General features: G+C 37.0%; 1 protein-coding gene across 5 annotated transcripts in view; it reads left to right on the forward strand.

The window, feature by feature from the left end:
- Window positions 1-18799, forward strand: part of CRACR2A (calcium release activated channel regulator 2A) — a 235872-nt gene extending 217073 nt beyond the window's left edge. For all 5 annotated transcript variants that reach the window (XM_074269243.1, XM_074269242.1, XM_074269244.1 and 2 more), the window contains 3 exons: window positions 11326-11427; window positions 15259-15335; window positions 18227-18799. In XM_074269243.1, the coding sequence (XP_074125344.1) occupies window positions 11326-11427; window positions 15259-15335; window positions 18227-18317 (270 nt within the window). In that variant the 3' untranslated portion in view covers window positions 18318-18799. The remainder of the gene's footprint in view (window positions 1-11325; window positions 11428-15258; window positions 15336-18226) is intronic.
- Window positions 18800-19816: the final 1017 nt, after the last annotated feature.

Consider the following 19816-nt stretch of genomic DNA (forward strand, 5'->3'; position numbering starts at 1 on the left):
TATGCAAAGATAGTTTTCAACATTCACCTTTGCAAAACCTTGTGTTCCAAATTTTTCTCCTTCTCTTCCCCTTTTCCCCTTCCCAAGACAGTAATTAAATCAAGGTTAAATATGCGCAGTTGTTCTAAACATATTTCCATATTCATCATGCTGCCCAAGAAAAATCAGATCAAAAGGGAAACAAACATGAGGGGAAAAACCAAGCAAACAACAAAAAGATGAAAATACCATGCTATCCACATTCAATATCCATAGTTTTCTCTCTGAATGTGGATGGTTCTTTTCATCACAAGTTGATTGTAATTGCCTTGAGTTATTTAGTTGTTGAAAAGAGCCAAATCCAACACCGTTGATCAAATTAACAACTATCAATTATATATCTACTTCCCAACTACATACAATTTTTGTAATAATCTTATCACAGAATTCCTTGATAAAATTATTAGTATAAAACAGTCAAGCTTTTGCAAGTGATATTCTACAGTGGAAAAATATCTTTATCACTAAACAACTGACTGAAAGGTGTAGAGAATTTAAGATCTCACTCTTATTTGTTTTGTTGTTTTAAAATATTGTTTTTTAAAAACAGCAACATGTTTTTTAACAAAACAAAAAAAATGTTGTTTTAAAAAAATAATTAGATTCAGTGGAAACCTTAAAGGCTCTCTTCCAACAAAATATTCCCATACATGCATTAAAATTACTCAAAATCACATGAATTAGAACAATAGAAGTAACATGTAAAACAATCCACCATTAATATTTTTAAAAACCATGAAACAAGGAAATCTGTGATTTTAAAACTTTATTTATATAAAACTAAATACAAAATAAGGGAAAAAAATAGAAAAAGAAAACCAGAAAAAAGAAAACAAAACGAAACATTGTTATGTCCCTAATAGAACATTAGGGAGGATTAAAAATGTGTAACAATAAATTTCCATTTCAAGAAAGTATATATAATAATAGAAGACATTATATTCATCACTATCTATCTTTGCTTCTTTGTAAATTATTCTTTTGTTTTCTGCTGTGCTTTTTTTACTTTATTTCCCCCCTTTCATCCCCCTACCCTCCTAAGCAGGCTGTAGTTAGTTACAAGATAGATTTATGTATATATCTCCTCATAATCGCACATCCACCCACCACTCACATACATATACCTATATACACATATACATATATTTACATGCACACTTATACATATACAAATACTCTCTTTCTCTGTATCTATACACACACACATTTTTACACTGACATACATCTAAAACAAGATTAATATGGCTCTCTTGATTGAATCTTCAAGTTTGATTTAAAGCCCCATTTTGTTTTCCTAATAAATTATATTCCTGATCTTCATTATTGTGTTTCTATATCTTCTATTTCCTATTCCTGCTAACTCTTTTACTTTAGTTCTACTCTTTAACTTGCCTTATTACTTAACACGCATCTCTTCCTTAGCTTCTCCCTCCGCCCTTTCCCTCCCTCTTTATACCTTTACAATTAATCTACACATCTTGTCTCATTGTCAGAAGACATGTTTTCCTTGTAGAATCTCTTTGAGGTGGTGCTCAATGGATTTCTTCTATTTTTACTTTCCCCTGAAATTTATGTTTGCCAAAGAATTTGCCATAATCATAAAGAGTAGCGGAAATCAAGTGCCTATTTAATAGGACTAGATGGTGAGATCTCCCAGACGCTCCTGTTTAAACATAGTATAGTTTGAATCAGGCCCTGGAACATTGCAGAGGAGGAAAAGAATAAGAATTTATTAAGCATCTACTTTGTACACTGTTGGAGCACTGTTCAAAGAACTTGACAAGTATTATTTCATTTCATACTCATAATAATCCCAGGAGATAGTAGAGAGATTTTTGGAGAGATTTGTAAACACTCCAAAGTGTATAGAAACCTCTAGGAAGAACCACATGGATAGAGAATGTCAATTGTACAGATTATGACATGTCAGATAGTCCATAGAGCTTTCCATCATGAAGAGAGAGAAAGAGAACAGAGAAGAAAAAATTTATAGATTGTTCATGAATGAGGTCATGCACTTGTTCATAAGTGAAAGTGTGTGTGTGTGTGTGTGTGTGTGTGTGTTTGTGTTAGTCTATAAATGGAAAAGTTAGGCCCCAAAGAAGAAAGAAAGACAGGCTATATTGCCTTTGGAAATTTGCAAAGCTCCTTCTCCAAGTAACAAAAGCCCATCTTGTTAATGCTATTATTCTAACAGCATTGTTGTATGACTGTGAGTCATGGAACACTCACAGTCGCTAAAGAATCAAAAATGAATATCGCTCAGAGGGCAGTGGAGAAATTGGAAAGTAAACAGGCTACACCATATAATCAAAAAAAAAAAAAAAAAAGAAAGAAAACTTAAGAAGTGGAGAAAAAATATTAGAGAAATGTATGGCAAAAAGATCACCTAGTCACATGGCGAGAGTAAGGAATAACTGGAGAATAGGAAGAAAAGAGGGAAGGAAGGAAAGAGAAAGAAGGAAGGAATATACATATATATATATACATATATATATGTGTGTGTGTGTATGTGTGTGTGTACATTTATATATACATGTGTGTGTATATATATATATATATATATATATATATATATATATATATATATACACATATTCTATCAACACATTCATCTGCTCAATCAATATTGTTGACTAAGTATAGGTTTTCCCTGCATTGGCAGATCCAAGTTTCTGTGTCCCTATAGACCATAGCAGGCAAGGTGCCTTTGTCTTCCACTATCTGCCTAAGTTCAGGTTCATTGTTTCCATGAGCCTATCGATCTATCTCATCCTTTGCCATTCCTTTTTCATTTTGCCTTCAATCTTTCCCAACTTCAGAGTATTTTCCAGAGTCCTTTTTCTTCATTATGTGACCAAAGTATTTCAACTTCAGTTTCAATACTGACCTTCCACTGAATAGTCTGAGTTAATTTAAGTATTGACTGATTTAATCTCCTGGCTATTCAAGGAACTGTCCAAAGTCTTCTCCAGTACCACAATTCAAAAGCAGCATTTGGCATTCAGCTTTCCTTATACTTTAACTCTCACATCCATATACTGTTACTGAGAAAACGATAGCTTTGGCTATATGGACCTTTGTCAACAAGGTGATGTCTATAATTTTTTTAATATGCTATCCAGATTTGCCGTAGATTTCCTTCCCAGGAGCAAGGTCTAATTTCATGCCTATAGTTGCCATTTGCAGGCAAGAATAAAAAATATGACATTGCTTTCATTTCTTTCTCTCCCCCCTTTATTTCTCAGGAAGTGTTGGGACCAGTTGCCATGATCTCCTTATGCCCTCAAAAATTGTAACTAAGAAAGCTCTTAATTTCTGGTGCTTTTTATCTATGACTTAAAATATAATTTCTCCAAATTAGTGTGGCATCTATGATGAATCATGCATGGAATATGACAACCTTTAAAGAATTAAAATTTGAAAAAGCAACGGAGAAGATGCATATTGAGTATAAATAGACTGAAGTGCATTGCCAATGAAAAATTGTGTGCAAAATGTCATATAAACTAAAAGATTTCACAAAGTGGGCCAGTCCAATAGTGAGAGCAAATAACAACAAATGCACAGCTTTTGCATTCCATTTTCAATCATTTTATGTTAACTAGACTAGAAGATGAAAAGAATGCTGATATTCAAGTCAGAAGTGGGTTCAAATCCCAGTGTTTTTGCTTATTGGAGTGATCTTGAGCAAATCTTTTAACTTTTCTGAGTCTTAGTTTTTCCAATAGAAGCTATAATAGTATCTACTCCACCAGCACAGTATGTGAAACACTCAACAAACCTTAAAGTCCTTTATTGATAGTAAGTAGTTAGGATTACACACGTTTCCTCCATTAAAGTCCTAGTCAGATGCTTTATCACAACATTCAGAAAACCATCAGTTCTCAACCCACATATGCCCATCTAGCTCTAACAGGTCCCACAAAATTAGAAAGTCTTAAACAATGGGCCAGGAGACTGATTTTCCATCTGTCATCCAGCCCTATTTGCTGTTTTTTCTTTTTCTTTCCAGTACCTAGCACAGTGCTTTGTATGTTGTAGTAGCTTATTAAATGCTTGTTGAATTAAATAGAATTGAATCGTCAGAAGGCTGACCCCTGACTAATGCCACTAGAGGGCTGAAATCTGGGTGAGGGGAAGGAGTGCCCAATCGCAATGAAATCACAGCTCCTTGTGAAGCCTTGTGAAGAAAGCAGGAGCTGTGTCGTGTGAAGGGAAGCATGTTAAAGGTATGGAACACTGACATCACTGAGACACTTGTTTTCAAGGCTCCTGAAAAGCTAAGTCAGTCTGCCTTGGCAACCAGCAATCAGAGATGTCAGATGATGTATTAAAACCTGACACCTAATTTGACGGAGGGGGGTACTGACAAGAAGTTCTTTGTATTTGTGCTCTACCATATTTTTCCAAGGAGTTCTAAGTCACTTGAATTGGCAAAGGGAAGACAGAGGGGGAGATCTAATAACAGCCTTCAAGTATTTGAAGAGTTATTATTAAGAGAATGGTGACCAGCTGTTCTTTATTTCTCTCCTCCCCCGAAAGGCAGAACAAGAAGGAATGGGCTTAAATTGCTGCAGCAGGTTATACAGAAGAACACATTTTCTGCTGGAAAGAGAACTGGGAGTGACTGCCGGGAAGCTTCAAAGGATAAGCTGCATCCCTACCCCAGCTCTACCACTAACTAGCTCTGTGTCATGGGGGAACTCACTCACCTCTCTAGGAAATTCTTGGGTGAAGGAGATGCTAATATGTTAAGGTTGTCATAAGCACAATCTTGCTTGAGTGTAGATGGGTAAATGAGCTTCTTATTATGAGATGGTTGTTTTATTTCCTTTTATTGAACAAAAATCTGCCTTATTATAACTTCCTCATTCAGATATATAGCAGTCTCTTATAATCCAAATACTCTTGGGTAAAGACTCAGGGTAGTCTACTTTTAATGTTGTCTCTTTTTCCTTGATGAAGAGATCTCAGAAATGAGGAGAGACAGGATTCCACTGAAAGTCCTGGACTACGATCCTGGATGTGCCACTTACTGTCTGAGGGAGCTTGAACAAGTCACTTCCCTTTTCTGTGCCTCAGTTTACTCTCCTGTAAAATGAGAGGGGGTGGACTAGATGCTTTCTAGGCCTCCTTCTAGCTCCATATCTTAGTTCCCATCACCATGCTTGTTTATCTTCATTCCCTACCCATCTTCTTTCAGTTGCTCCCAGTAGACTTTGACTTCCCTTAGGAGTAAGATTAGAAATTTTCCTACAAAAGGAATATTTTGACTAAAGAATACTTGCTGTTGATTCTTTTTGGTTACATATATTTTTAGTGCATCTCTCATAACTCAAACCTGGAAATCTCTCTGACCTCTTTAGCCCTGGAACCTTCCAAGCCAACTGGAGTCAAACAACCTGAAAACATTTTGTACCTATACAAGGGGGCTTTGTAATTGCTCTCCGCACCCCATGTAATGATGTGGCAAAAAGGCCCCGGAGATCATCTGGTTTAAGCGATTCATTTTACAAATGAGGAAACAGACTCAGAGAGGCACTGACTTGCCTCAGGCCACACAGCAAGCTCCTGGCAGTGCCAAGATCAGAAGCCCAGTCTCTGAGCTCCCTCGGTTCTGCCTTATGGCCACCCCCTATGCCCAGGAGGCCTCTGTTGGAGATTTCATTGGGTCATACCAAGGTTCCTGGCCTAGCTGCGTCCCCACCCCAACACGGGAGCAGCTCGATTCTTGTCCCAGATCGCATGCGCAGGACTGCTTCCCTTGCCACTCCCGGTTGCTAGCTGATTCACATTGCGCAGTCTTTGTGAGTGGTGGCACCTTACAGCACAGAACAAAAAATAGCACAGTTGGAGGTTTGGTTTTGTTTTTTTCCATGTTCCAACTTGAGCTTGAAGTGCTGGCAGTTTAGAATGAACTACACAAATAAATCTTGTTTTGACTCATAGTCCAGGGGCTGGATAAATATGGAAACCCCCAAGATATAATTTTGCAGTCATTTTTCCTGAGTATAACAGCACATTTTATTATGCAAAGAAATTTTTTTTTTGTTCTTGCTCCAGAGAAACACCGGCACTATCCAGGCTAAATGTTTTTTCTTGCTTCTCACCAAAGATATATTGAAATACACACACACACACACACACACACACACACACACGACACATTCACACCATATCTACCAAATATAACAATTCCATGTTCTATATTAAAAAAAAAAACAAAAAACAAAAAAACAGGCTTCCTTTCTGAGTTACAGCCTGTCGTCTTTAAGATCAGAAGGAGGTAGGGTTGTGAATTCCAGAACCTTGTCTTCCACGTTTTTAAAGTTCAGAGAAAGCTAACAAGAATGATCATTAGGATGGAAAATCTTGCACATCCTTATGATCTCAAAGCCAGGAGGGACCTCAGTGATCACATGCTTCAGCACCCTTATTGTATTAAAGAGGAAAGGGAGATTCAATGAGAAGGAACTTGCCCTTGATCTCATGGCCAGTTATCAGAAAAGCCCGGACTGATAGCCAGCCTTGATCAAGAAAGTCTAGACAAATGATTAAAAAGTTGAGAGTTTACAAGTGAGTTATTGCTGTTTATCCTTCCTTCTCAAAGAGGACTAATGAGATCACAAGTGATGTCTTGACTCACCAGTGAATTGGATTTTAATTAAGGAAGAACTGCAAAGTCATCAGCCTCGCTCTCCTACAGAGGTTTGGGAATCCAGTGTTCATACAAAAAAAGTCAAGACAGTTGGTGATTGGTCAGTATGCAGGAGGTGACCTGGCCCTTTCTAAGTTCAGGGCATCTGGGTGGCTCACAGGAACCTAAATTCAAATCCAGTCTCAGAAGTTGATACTTAGCTAGTTGTGTGACCCTAAGTAAGTCACTTAACCCTAAATGCCTCACCAAAAATAAGTAAATTAATAAATAAAAATAAATGAAGGTCTTTCCCAGGTCTCAATTTGTATAAGGTAACACTCATTCGATGTCTATAAGAACTGAGACAAAAGATGGCCCAATTTACCATTGAAAAATTATTCTTCTGGCAGAAGACACCTAAAGTTTCTTCTTGTAAGCCATTAAAATCTAGATTTTTGGCCTAACCTAAGGAAGTACTGCCTAACATTTCCTTAGGAAATATTAGTCTTAAAATGAGCTGCCCACTAAAGAAGTGTCCCTGGTATCATTTGAATAGAAGGTGTCTGAATGCTTTTTAGGAATATCAAAGAGGAATTAAAATTGGTTTAGATGACCCCTGGTGTCTCTTCAACTACCAAGATTCTATGATTATGTGGCTCATCAGGCTGCAGTCAAAGGCTGGCAAGGAATTTGTTTGAAAACTATAATATAAAGAGTGTAGGAAAAGCAAACAAAGACTTGTTCATCCAGTGATAGAAGATTAGAACTGGGATCACCACACGATGTTTAAAAGAACCCATAGGTAGTATTTAAAAATCAAGACTAATTAATAATCATTTCAACCAGTATGGCAAGCAGGCTGGATTTTGTGGTGGATTTAGTAGCTCGCAAAACAAAAAGTAATTTCACAAAAAAAGGGATATAGGGTTGCATTAGGGGAGACTTAGTGCCAGGAATAAGAAGAGAAAAAGTTTCTCTGTAATCAACATCATGATTAAGTCAATTCTGGAATATTGTGGTCCCTTTTGATTGCCACATTCAGGAAGGACATTGATCAGATGGAGGATAATCAGAAGGATGAAGGACTTTTAAAGGAAATGGAGATGTTTAGCTTGGGGGAAAATATCCATGGAGGTGGTTTTGGAGGAAACGATAGCTGTCTTTAAATATTTGAAAAGCTGTTTTTGTTCTTCATTCTGGAAGAAGATCGTGATATTAGGATGGTGATACCATGACTTGCAAAAGAATTGGAATTAAGTGAGGGAGGACTGTGCAAAGTCATCAGCCTGATTTTCTCCTCTGGAGCCATCTGGAATTAGTAGTCAGATATAGATCAGGATAACTAAAAATGGCCCCAGCTTTCAAGCGCTAACATTTAAAAGAAGGATAAGCCTTGTTCTTGTTCTGTTTGCTTCCACAGAACAATAAATAAAAGCTACAGAGAGACATATTTAAGCATAATATAAGAATAAACTTTATAAAAATTAAATTATCCAGAAAATTTGATATTAGAATAACACATATTGATATCAGAATTGATATCAACATCAGAATAAACTTTATAAAAATTAAGTTATACAAAAAAATTTGATTTGAGAGGTGGTAGGTCTCTACTCATGGATTATGCTCTAATAATGAAATTCTTTCAAGATCTGACTTAGACTAGGTGGGTCACTGAGGTTCTTTCTTATATTTATTTTTTGCGGAAGCAATTGGGGTTAAGTGACTTGTCCAAGGTCATATATATAGGAAGTGTTAAATGTCTGAGACCAGATTTAAACTCAGGATCCTCCTGACTTCAGGGCTAGTGCTCCATCCACTGTACCACCTAGCTGCCCCTCTAATTTCTAATGGCCATTTAAACCTTCATGTTTGAAGTTTACAAAGTCCATAGAAGACCTTTAAGAAGAGAGACGTACTGGGAAAACTTACATGAACTGATGCTAAGAGAAGTGAACAGAACCAGGAGAACATTGTATACAGTAACAACAAAATTATGTGATGATCAACTGTGATGGACTTGGCTCTTCTCAGCAATGAGGTGAATTGAGGCAATTTCAATAGACTTGGTTAGAAACAGTCATCCACATCCAGAGAGATGTGGAAACTAAATGTGAACCAAAACATAGTATTTTTACTTTTTTGTTGTCGTTCATTAGCTTGTTTTTTTTTTCCTTTCTCATGGTTTTTTTTTTCCCCTTTTGATCTGATTTTTTGTTGTTGTTGCTCTTTAGGAGAATATGGAAATATGTTTAGAAGAGTTGCATACATTTACTCTATATCATATTGCTTGCTGTTTTGGGAAGGGGGGAGAGGGGAGAAGAGGGAGAAAAATTTGGAACACAAGGTTTTGCAAAGGAGAATGATGAGAGTTATCTTTGCATGTATTTGGAAAAATAAAATAAATTACATATTTTTTAAAAGGAGAGAGACATAGATCTAGAACTGGAATAGAACTCAGAAGTCATTTTGTCCAATCACCTATGTTTTACAAATGAGGAAATTGAAGTACAGAAATTAAGGGACTTGACAAGGGTTACACAGTATTATGTATCTGAAGAAAAATTTGAACCCAGTTCTCAACTCCAAGGCCAATGCCCTCTCTATTGTATCACATTCCCTCTAAAGTAAATAACCACTTATTGGGATCTTTTTGGGCATGGCTTGGACTACATGTTTGCTGAGATTCCAACTTCAAATTCTATAATTTTGTTGATCTTTAAAATGCCTCCCAGCTCTGAACTTTCATAACATATTATTTATTGCACTACCTGAAATGGAAACATGGTGATTAATAGAGTACTAGATAACAAGCAGAAATAACTATGCTATATGAATGAGAAATCAGAGGAAAATACAAAAGATTCTGGTTTTAATTGACATGTTATGAATAGGTCATTAAAGTTTACAACTACAATAAGACTTTTGGAATACCTTGTATTTAGTAGAAGATGGTGCTAGGCAATATTTTACTCTAGGCCCTTTTTAAAAAGACTTTCTAGGCCCTAGTTCCCTCTTCTATAAATACGTTTTGTATCATTTTAAATAGCTAAAACTCGATTGTATTATGGCATATAACTATTAAGAGTTCATTGAGAATCTTTAGGTATAATTGTGAATTAAACTTAAAATTATTATGACTGTTGGACAAGATTCAGCCATTTATTTGAAATTATGGTGATTACTAAAAGAACCCATGAAACTATCAGATTTTGTAGCTTCTGTAACTCTACAGCACCTCTATTTAGTTTTTTTTTAATTCAGTTGCTAGGAATTAGCATAAACTGTCAAATAAGTATTAAAGTGCTAATTAGATATTTCACAAAGTAAAAATAATAGCTTGCCTAGGGTTATTAAATATGGACATTATCATTTTTATTCATATCCTATTTCAACTTACTAGGCCTATTTTTCAAACTTGCAGAGAGGTGAGTTTTGTAGATTTGGGGAAATGAATACACAGATAATCTGGCCTAATGTCTAGCTATGGAAACTTTATTGGAAGGTGGCCATTATATAAGTGAATTATATAATAACCTTATATTAATTCCTTAAAGAGAATGATAATAATAATGGTATGACATTGTTACAATGACTTTTAAAAAAACATTTAACTTCTCTAAGATTTACAAAGCTCTTTCCCTTATAAAACACAGTTCCTGACACATAGGTGCTTTAAAGTTTGTTAATTGATTGATTCTTCACAATAATTCTCAGAGAAGGTCAGAGAGCTTTAGTGGCTTGTAGAGTTTTGCCATTTAGAACTAAAGAAAGCCATAGGGGTCATCTGAGTTCCAGGCTACTGACTTCAAATATACAACTTCACTTATAAACCAGGAATTTATTTTTCTAGATGGGCTTACTTTTAAACACAGGCAATCCAGAAAGGTAATAGTGCAGAGCCCAGAGTTTGGGGAAATAAGCGTCCATCAGGAAGGCTTCTGGAAAAGTTCCTGAGAGGATAGTTGCAAATCTGGATGGACTCCCTGGAACCCTACTATTTACTTTCTACAACCCTGGCAGCTCTGGAAGGGCTATCGTGGGCTCTCCTTGATGATCTTAGGGTAAGGGGACTCCACAGTTTCACAGGGCTCCAGTTGGATATTGTCTGAAAGTATATAGTCTAGGGTACATTGCCTGCCTTCCCCCAGCCCCTACGTTATGCTGAGTCCAAAGCACCTACATCCTCCGTGAGTATGCACAATATTGAACCAGTTACATGGCCAGCTGGGGCAAGGTAAGGAGGGAGAATCCAATGCACCCTTTGGAGATCATGTATATATGACTGACAGACCCGAAGAATATAATAAGAATTAAAGCTAGGAGAAATCCATGAAAATCACCTAGTCTAACCCTACTGATTTTACCAATGAGGAAAATAAGGTCTAGGGAAAGGAATTAACTTCTCTAAAGTCAAGTAAGGAGGAGAGCTAGGATGTTTAACTAACTCTCAAGGCAATGGATTTTGGAACTACTTGGCACTGTCAAACCCTTCAGAGAAGCCTGCTTTCCCATCTCTTTCCTTTTTAATGACTTTATCTCCTGTCACAGAGTTGTCTCTTGGAAACTAGCCTTTGTCAGCCCTTCTGGGCTCTGGTTTCTGTTACCCTTGGGTTTGATCTAGCTAGGGCTTGTCTATTCTACAGGAAGCTGTGGGAGAGAACATTCCCATCCTCCTTCTGGGCAATAAGGTTGACAATGAAAAAGAGCGAGAAGTTCCTCTGGGAAATGGAGAACGTCTTGCCAAGGTAAGGAGAAACTAGGGTCAGTTGGGAAAAGGTTTCCTTTTGGGGAAAGTCATCGTTAATCAATAAAACTTGATTAAAGATCATGTAGAATTAAAGGAAATGTCTCAAACCTTCAGTAGCTTAAAAATCGAGATGAGGGGATTGAAAGGGAGGGACAATTCCTGGGAAGGATTGTCAAACTAAACATGTTTTGAAAACAAGCATAACTCTGCAAGCCCAAGAGTGCAGTGAAATAAGACCAGACCTAAAAAAAAAACTAGTCAGTGGTCCAAAGGGAAAGGCAATTTCTTTGGCTGTTTTTATTTCCTGAATATGGTTTCTGGGCATTCTTGTTTATCAGCAGCTGGAGTGAAAGTGGCTGACTATGTGGGCCACCGAAAGGTATATGAAGAGCTGAAGTGTGGGGGGAGAAGATGAGTAAGTCTAGCATTGCAAGATATTGGTGGAGGGAGCTCAAATTATTTTTGGAAAATGATCAACCGAGATAATGTATATGGGGTTTTTCTTTATGTGTGTGTGTGTGTGTGTATATATATATATATACACACACACATAGTGTTTGTGTGTATATAAATGAGTATAAATAAGAGATACAGACAGACTCACCTATCACAGGGGAGGAAAAACATTCCATGAGACCTTGAAGTTTTTAGGCTGTAACTAGTCACCTCTGGGGAGGGAGGGAGGGAAAGGGAGCTGGGAGTAGGGTCAGAAATGTACCCTGTGATTAGGTTGCTGTCCCCACTGGAATAGGGAAATTGTTTAGAATGATTGTCTATACCCTGACACAAGAGACAAAAATCCCTGAGTAAGGACAGCTACCTATCCCTTTCAGGGGTCTAGAATTAACCCTAAAGGGTTGTGGTAGATTAATGTTATTTGCTTGTGACCCTATTCCAGTAGGGGTCACCTACTGCTAATCTCCAGTGATTCACTCTTGGTTGCTTTTAACCAATTAATATTGATTAGGCTTTACAAAGCAATATTTAATTCAAAGGTATGGTAAGATGGGCATTAAAACATTTCCCTTCCAACACCTTGAGGGCATAATTTGTATTATAGCAACTTAGTCTGTAGTGTGAATGGTCTCTGACTTAACCTGGTTTCTAAAATTCACACCCAAATGCAGCATCACTGCTGGGTGAGCCCTTATCTCAGCTGGGTCCCAAAGGCCATGCTTTTAGTTTTTTATGGCTAAAAACTCAGTCTGGGCTTCTCTCCAGGGCTCCTAGAACTTGGATGACTCATTCTCCTTATCTGTAGAAATTCCCAAGGTCACAGCCTGCAGTTTCCACCTAAAACCAACAAAAACAAAAACAAAAGCTGAGACAAAGAGCCAAAGGTTGTGTCCTTGGGCTACAGGTCTATCTCCCATGAAGAATTTCCCTGCATCCCATTCTAGCAGTGGGGTCCCACCCATCATCTTCACAAACCTGAAGCAGGCGCTCCAGCCTTTTCCACCTGGGAATTGTAGCAATGGCATTCTATGCATGATCATCAGGACTGGTATCAGTGATCAGTCTTCTGTCCTGTGTCACAATACCATATTTACCAACACTAAGGGTCTGTTAATATAAATAATGCCCATTGTGAGATGCAGTGATCCCAAAATTCATGGCCCTGCAGCCAGCCTAAATATAGGCTGCCATGGCTGGTTAGTCCCTTACCTCAAGTCTCTCCTTATTCCAATCTTTCCTCCTCTCAACTGTCAAAATACACATCTGAGCACTTCACCCCCAATTAATAAATCAAATACAAAATCCTTAGTTTAACTTTTATACTCTTCCTAATTTGAGCCCTTTCTGTCTTTCCATCTTCTTAAGCCTTACTCCCCTCCATGCACTCTTCAGTCTAATAACTCTGCCCTATGAGCTTGTGACTCACTGTTCCATTGCTTTCACTGACTGTTCCCCATGCTTGGGACTTCCTCCCTCTTCCATTCTACCTCCTGACTTCCCTCAAGTCTCAGCTAAAGTCCCATCTTCTATTAAAAAAACAAAAAACAAAAAACAAAAAAAAAACTTTCCGCATACATGGATATCTCCCATTAGACTGTGATTTCTTTAAGAGACCATTTCTTTTTGCCTTTCTTAGCATCCTCAGCACTTAGTATAGTAGCAGGTGTTTAATATATAATTATTGACAGTTAAATGACTGCCAATCTACATTGAAAGAGACAGGTGAGCTCTCTGTACCTGTGAAATTACAGGTGACTATCCTGTCATTAACATCATCTGAGCATATAGGCAGATTTTTTTTTTTTAAGGCTAGGGAAGTAATGAGTCCAAAAAACAAAATTACTTAGCTAGCTTACTAGCTGCTAGTAAACTAAATCAATAAAACGGATGTGAACGAGATTTGAAAAGCATAAAGTATATATACTCCCAGCACCATCCCCCCAAAGCTCTAAAACCAATGGCAGGCATTATTATAATAGAATTATAGAACATAAGGGCAGAAAGAAATCAGCTTGGCAGCCAGTGATACCAATGGCCTTGGAATTAAGCAACCTGAGATTTAATTCTGAGTCTACTATTTATACGCTATATAATCTTGAGAAAATCTTATGTGAAATGAGGAGGTTGGGCAAGATGTCATCTAAGGTTACTTTCCATTCTATGAATATGTCACCTACTCCAACCTTTTAATTTTACATCCAAGAAAGCATTACTAGTGCTTTTATACAGTGCTTTGTGCTTACAAAACACTTTTTATACATTATTTCATTTGGTCCTTATTCATCCTGTGATATGAATAATCTATGAATTATTAGTGTTCTTATTTTAGATGGGTAAACTGAGGATCAAAGAAGTAAAATTATTTTACCCACAATTACATAATTAAAAAGTGGTAGAGCCAGGATGATAATCTAGACTATATTTTTAAATGCCCTTGAGTTGGAAAATGGCTGAACAAATTGTGATATGTGATTGTGATGGAATACTACTATGCTTTAAGAAGTGATGACCTCAGTGGTCTTAAAAAAACATGGATAGACTTGGATGAAATAATGAAGAGCAAAATGAGCAGAACCAAGAGCTCATGTATAATAAGAGCAATATTGTTTTACGAACAAGTTTGAATGAATACATCATTTTGACTATTATAAATACTCAAATTACCTACAAAGAACATATGAAGCATCCTCTCTGCATCCAGAGAAAGAACTGATGAATAGAAGTATGTACAGAATGGTTTTACACACACACATTCGTGTCTAATGTCACAGTATGTTTTAGAGCCATCTCCAAGATGGGGGGGGGGGGAAACGGAAAAAAAAAATTACATGATGATTTTTTATGTATTTAAAAGGACTAACAAGTTGTATATAATAGATGTGCAGCTTCATATATGATCATCTTTTTTCTATTTTACTATATTATGGAAATGCTTTTTTTATTTATTATGCTCAGAGTACAATTAATTGTTTTTTTAAAATAAAAGTTTGACTGACCAAAAAACTTCAAGCTTTTTTTAATTGACCTACAATCCATAGCATAATGAATCTCTTCAGAAAGTAGAGAAAACGTAAAAACAATCTAACCTAAGTGTGACCCAGTTTGATGTGATGTTCAATTCTTCACTTAGGACAGAAGTCCTATTATAATGATAGTGGTAAATTGCCAGTATCTTACTTGACACTGTCCAACACTGGAACCCGAAGGATATAAACTATAAATAGAGATTGAGTAAGGGAGTTCTAATAAAGACAACACAGGATTCTGGATGAAGGATGACAATGACTTTCATTCTTAATGGCTTTTCTAAAAAACCGCATCCTTCTGCCTCCCCCTAAGCACTTTTTCTTTTCCTTATGTCTTACGGGTCTAGGAAAATGATTTGATCTTCTATGAATGCAGCGCGTATTCAGGCTATAACGTCAAAGAATCTTTGCTTCACCTCGCCAGGTAAAGGAAAAAAATACTCTACTATCCATAATATAACAAATGTCTTAAGAAGAAAAAGAATGAGGGAACTGAATCTGCTTGTGACTCAATCTGATGGTAGTCATTGTGTAGCCTTTCCCAAAGGACATGGCAGGAGTAAGAACTGCTGTCTCTAGATGGAGAGAGTCTCATCCATCTCTTCATAGCAATAGCGCAGAGGAAAACTACTGGCTAGACTTAGAATCGGGGACCTTAGAAATGCCAAAAATCTCTTCTTTCAAGCCAATGGAGGAGTATAGCAACTAATAGGACAGGGCCTACTGTGTATCTTATATATAATGAATTATTTTAAGATGTTTAGTGGATTGGATTGGACTTGGTGGATTAAAGAAACATTAAGGATGGTTTTCCTATTATTTTTTCCTTTGTTTTGGGGGATGTGGGTCCAGAAGCAACTAAGGAGAAATTAATCTCTATGGAGAAGTTAATCTGATGTGTCTTCTTATCATCTTGAACAAAGCTGCCATTAAGGAAAGCACAGTCCATTAAAGTGAAATGTTTGTTTAATGTGCCTAAAATCTGCGATAGTGAAATGACATAAAGAAAAAAAAAAAGAAAATCACTGATTTATTAAAGAAAATGAATGTCAAAGAGAATAAAGACTGGGGATGCTTTTTTGGCCATCATTTTAGTCCCTTCATCTCTATCCCAAGATAAAGCAGCTTCTCCCATTCTCTGAGAATAACATGATTCTAGCATAATCATCTTGCTAGAAAGTGAATTCAAAGAGAAATAAGACCTTCTTCAGGCTAACAGCTTTGTTTCCAGATTAGATATCATTCTAACTTTTGACAACAAAATGAAGCCCCAAAAAAGGGCTTAGTCACCGTGAAGTGTGGTCAGTTTTAGGGATTCAAGTTCAAACAAATGGAGAGAAGGTTTAAGTGTGGAAATGTGGTATTGGAAGAAGTCACCCCAATGTCATTGAAAGAGAACCAAAGTAGAAGTCAGGAGAACTGGAATCATGCACTATAATCTCACAATGATTAGCTGTGTGTCTGTCGGTAATATCCCCGCCTCTCTCCAGGTCTGTTTTCTTATTTGTAAAATTTGGGGGTTGACAACATAGTACAGTGGGTAGAATGTATCTGAAAGCCAAATAAAATCAGGACTGGCCTTAATACAATATAATACAACACACTATAACACAACAAAACACAACATAAGAATTCAAGATATATTAAAGATGGACATTTCATTTTTTTCTGATTCTCTGTCGCTCTAATTGGGGGTTTCTTGGCAAAGATACCATTTTCTTCTTCAGCTCATTTTACAAATGAGGAAAATGAGGCAAACAAGGCTAAGAAATTATACAGAGTCATAGTATAGTCAGATAATAAGTGTCTGACGTCAGATTCGAACTCAGGAAGATGAGTTTTCCTGACTCCAGATTCAGCATCTTATCTAACGTGTACACATATTAAGCAATAGAAGAGAAAGAGAATTTAGATCAAACATGGTCTATGCTCTCATGCCTGGATGGAGATAAGATATCAGCACAGATGACTACAACACACATTATTCCATGATAATTGCACCAGAGCACTGGAATAATAGAAGTAGTGATTTACATAATGTGTTAGGCTGTAATGTGCTTCCCACACATTAACTCACTGCAGCCTTTTAACTGCAGAGTGGGGGTGAGTGATTCAGATGTTAGTATCCCCATTTTAAAGCTATGAAAACTGAGACCCAAAGAGATGAAATTTTTTGCCTTAGATGATATGGATAATAACCAACCAAGCCGAGTTTTAAAAGGAAAATAGAAAAGAATACAAGGTTAAGATTGCCTCTTTCCTACAGATTTGTTGATTTTCTAAAATTATTCTCATACTAATAATTAATTAGTGTATCCAGTGGAGAGTTAGTATCAGTGGGGAAGAATACTGAATTAGGAATCCAGAAAATGTGACCTTAGCTAGTCTTAGCTATCTACTGACTCTAATGACTACTTAATGGCCAAAGCTTGGTTGAGTCCCTTACCCTCTCCAAGTCTCAATTTTCACATCTGTAAAATGGAGTTGACAATAACACTATCTCCCTTCCAAAGCCTCAAGATTGTCATAAAAAATGCAATAACTGAGAAGACATCTCCTCCCACTCCTTTGTATAGGCTGGAGTTCACAACAGAACATTACATGTATTGTTAGCTTTTTAGAAAGGTAGTAATAGATTTTTCATTTTTTCTCATTATTGCAGTTTCGTGTGCAATCTTTTTAAAAATTATATGATATCATGGAAATGCTTTTTTTATTCCATAAATTAAAAATAAAATAAATTTTCAAAAATTTTTAAAATTTCTCTTCCTCTTTTTCCTCTTAAAAATAATTCTTTGTTATAAGGGATAGCTCTCTAGGTGGGAGAGAGATACAGGAAAAATTTAAGTAATCTAAAACATAGATGAAAATGTTCAAAAACAAATTTAAAAAGAATTAATGAACCATCTAATGAATGAACAAAGCATTTATTAATAGCTTACTATATTCAAAGCACTGTGCTAAGTGCTGGGAATACAACTAGAAAGGTAAGACAGCCTGTGCTTTCAAGGAGCTCACACTGAAAACTATGAACTTTTATATGATTACAAGATACCAGTACTATTACTTTAAAGTCTCTGGTACTCACCTCCTGTATTACCTTGTAACTCACTCAACCCACTGGTTGACATAATCAGAGATGAAATACTTGCTAGCGCTATGGCTATGGGCAAAGCATCTCTTCTCTATGAACCTCAGTTTCCTGATCTCTCAGATGGAGATAAATACTACTTGCACTGCCTACCTCTTGCCTTCCCTCTGACTCATCGGGAGGTTGTTGCTTCCTAACTACTGACTCATCTTCTTCCTTCTCAGGATCCTCAAGGAACAAGAAGACACTGTGAAAGAGAATATCATCCAGGTCCACCATCAACCCAAGAAAAAGGCTTGCTGTGGCCAGCAGTAGAGGGATGTGCTTGAGACCATGACAGATCCCACATTAGATCTGGAGTGCAAGTTCTTTGCTGAAGGCTTCTGCCCAGAGCTTAATTCACTTCAATAACTCATTCCTCCTGGTTGGGACATTCCAACCTTGTGGAAGCTACTTTTAGACACTAGAGTTCTATTTCCCCCTCTCCTCTCCTTCAAGCCCAGATGTCCATTTTTTAAAGCTGGTTTCCTACAGTGAAGAAGGTGGGGACGGAGAGGGGAGGGATGGGCTTGCCAAAGTTCACCATGTGCCTTTAAACATAGTTTTTTCTTCCCTAACCCATTTTTTAATAGGACAGATTTGCTGCTTATTGGACAACAACCTGAATCCTCCTCAGGGGATTATATAAAGGCATGTTATTTGGTAACTAAAACTGTCTCTGTAAGCACTTTCCTAGACCTTGATCTTATTTAACTGTGTTTAAATTACTTCAACTCAATAAAGATTTCTTTTAAAAATATACCAAGAACAGAGCACTCATATTCCCATCCCAAATTTTTCCAGCATGTTTTGACTAAAAAAGGAATTGGAATTCTGGGTTTCAGTTACTTCAATTATTAAAAAAAAAATGGAGGTGGGACTCAAGACCCCATAACAGCACACCTTGCCCCACCCCAACCCTGACTTATTCTGCAAGGAGCAGCTTCTTGGCAAGTGACATTGCTCATTGTGATTGATCACTTTTAGTTTCCTTGGAAGTGTGCCTCCCAAAGGACCCATGGCCTCACCTCCAAATCTTTACCTCCCCCTTTCTCCTCCCACTAAGCTTTTGTTGGTGTTTGTCCTACATTCTTGAAGAGGACATCAGGAAGGGCCTACCAGGCTGGACTGTGGGCAATCATACCACATAAGGGGTTAGGAAAGTGAGATTACTATTTGGTGCTAGATGAGAGATGAAAATCAAAAGATAGGAAAGAAGGAAGGAAGGAAAGAGGGAAGGAGGGAAGGAAAGAAGGAGGAAAGGAAGGAAGGAAGAAGGGAAGGAAGGAAGAAAGGAAGGAAGGAAGGAAGGAAGGAAGGAAGGAAGGAAGAAAGAGAAAGAAAAGAAAGAAAGAAGAAAGAAAAGAAGAAAAGGAAGGAAGGAAGAAAAAAAGAAAGAAAAAGAAGGAAGAAAGGAAGGAAAAAAGAAAGAAAGAAAAAAGAAGGAAGGGAGGAAGGAAAAAAGAAAGAAAGAAAAAAGAAGGAAGGAAGGAAAAAGAAGAGAAAGAAAAGGAAGGAAGAAAAAGCCATCTGCTTCTAAAACTGAAACCATTTCTAGGGGATATAAATACAATATATATAGCTATATAAAAGCCATTTTCTAAATGTTTCTCAAAATAGCTTCTAGAAAAAGCTGTATATGATGATTAATGGGCTAGATTGACACTGAGGCAAGAGAAATCACTATGCTTTCAGATATGCCAGAGAGGCCCCACGTTAGATCCATAGTTACCAACATAATTTTCTTTTTTCTTCTCCTTTTCGTCCCCCTCCCC

This window comes from Sminthopsis crassicaudata, chromosome 5, assembly GCF_048593235.1.
Source record: "Sminthopsis crassicaudata isolate SCR6 chromosome 5, ASM4859323v1, whole genome shotgun sequence".
NCBI lineage: Eukaryota > Metazoa > Chordata > Mammalia > Dasyuromorphia > Dasyuridae > Sminthopsis > Sminthopsis crassicaudata.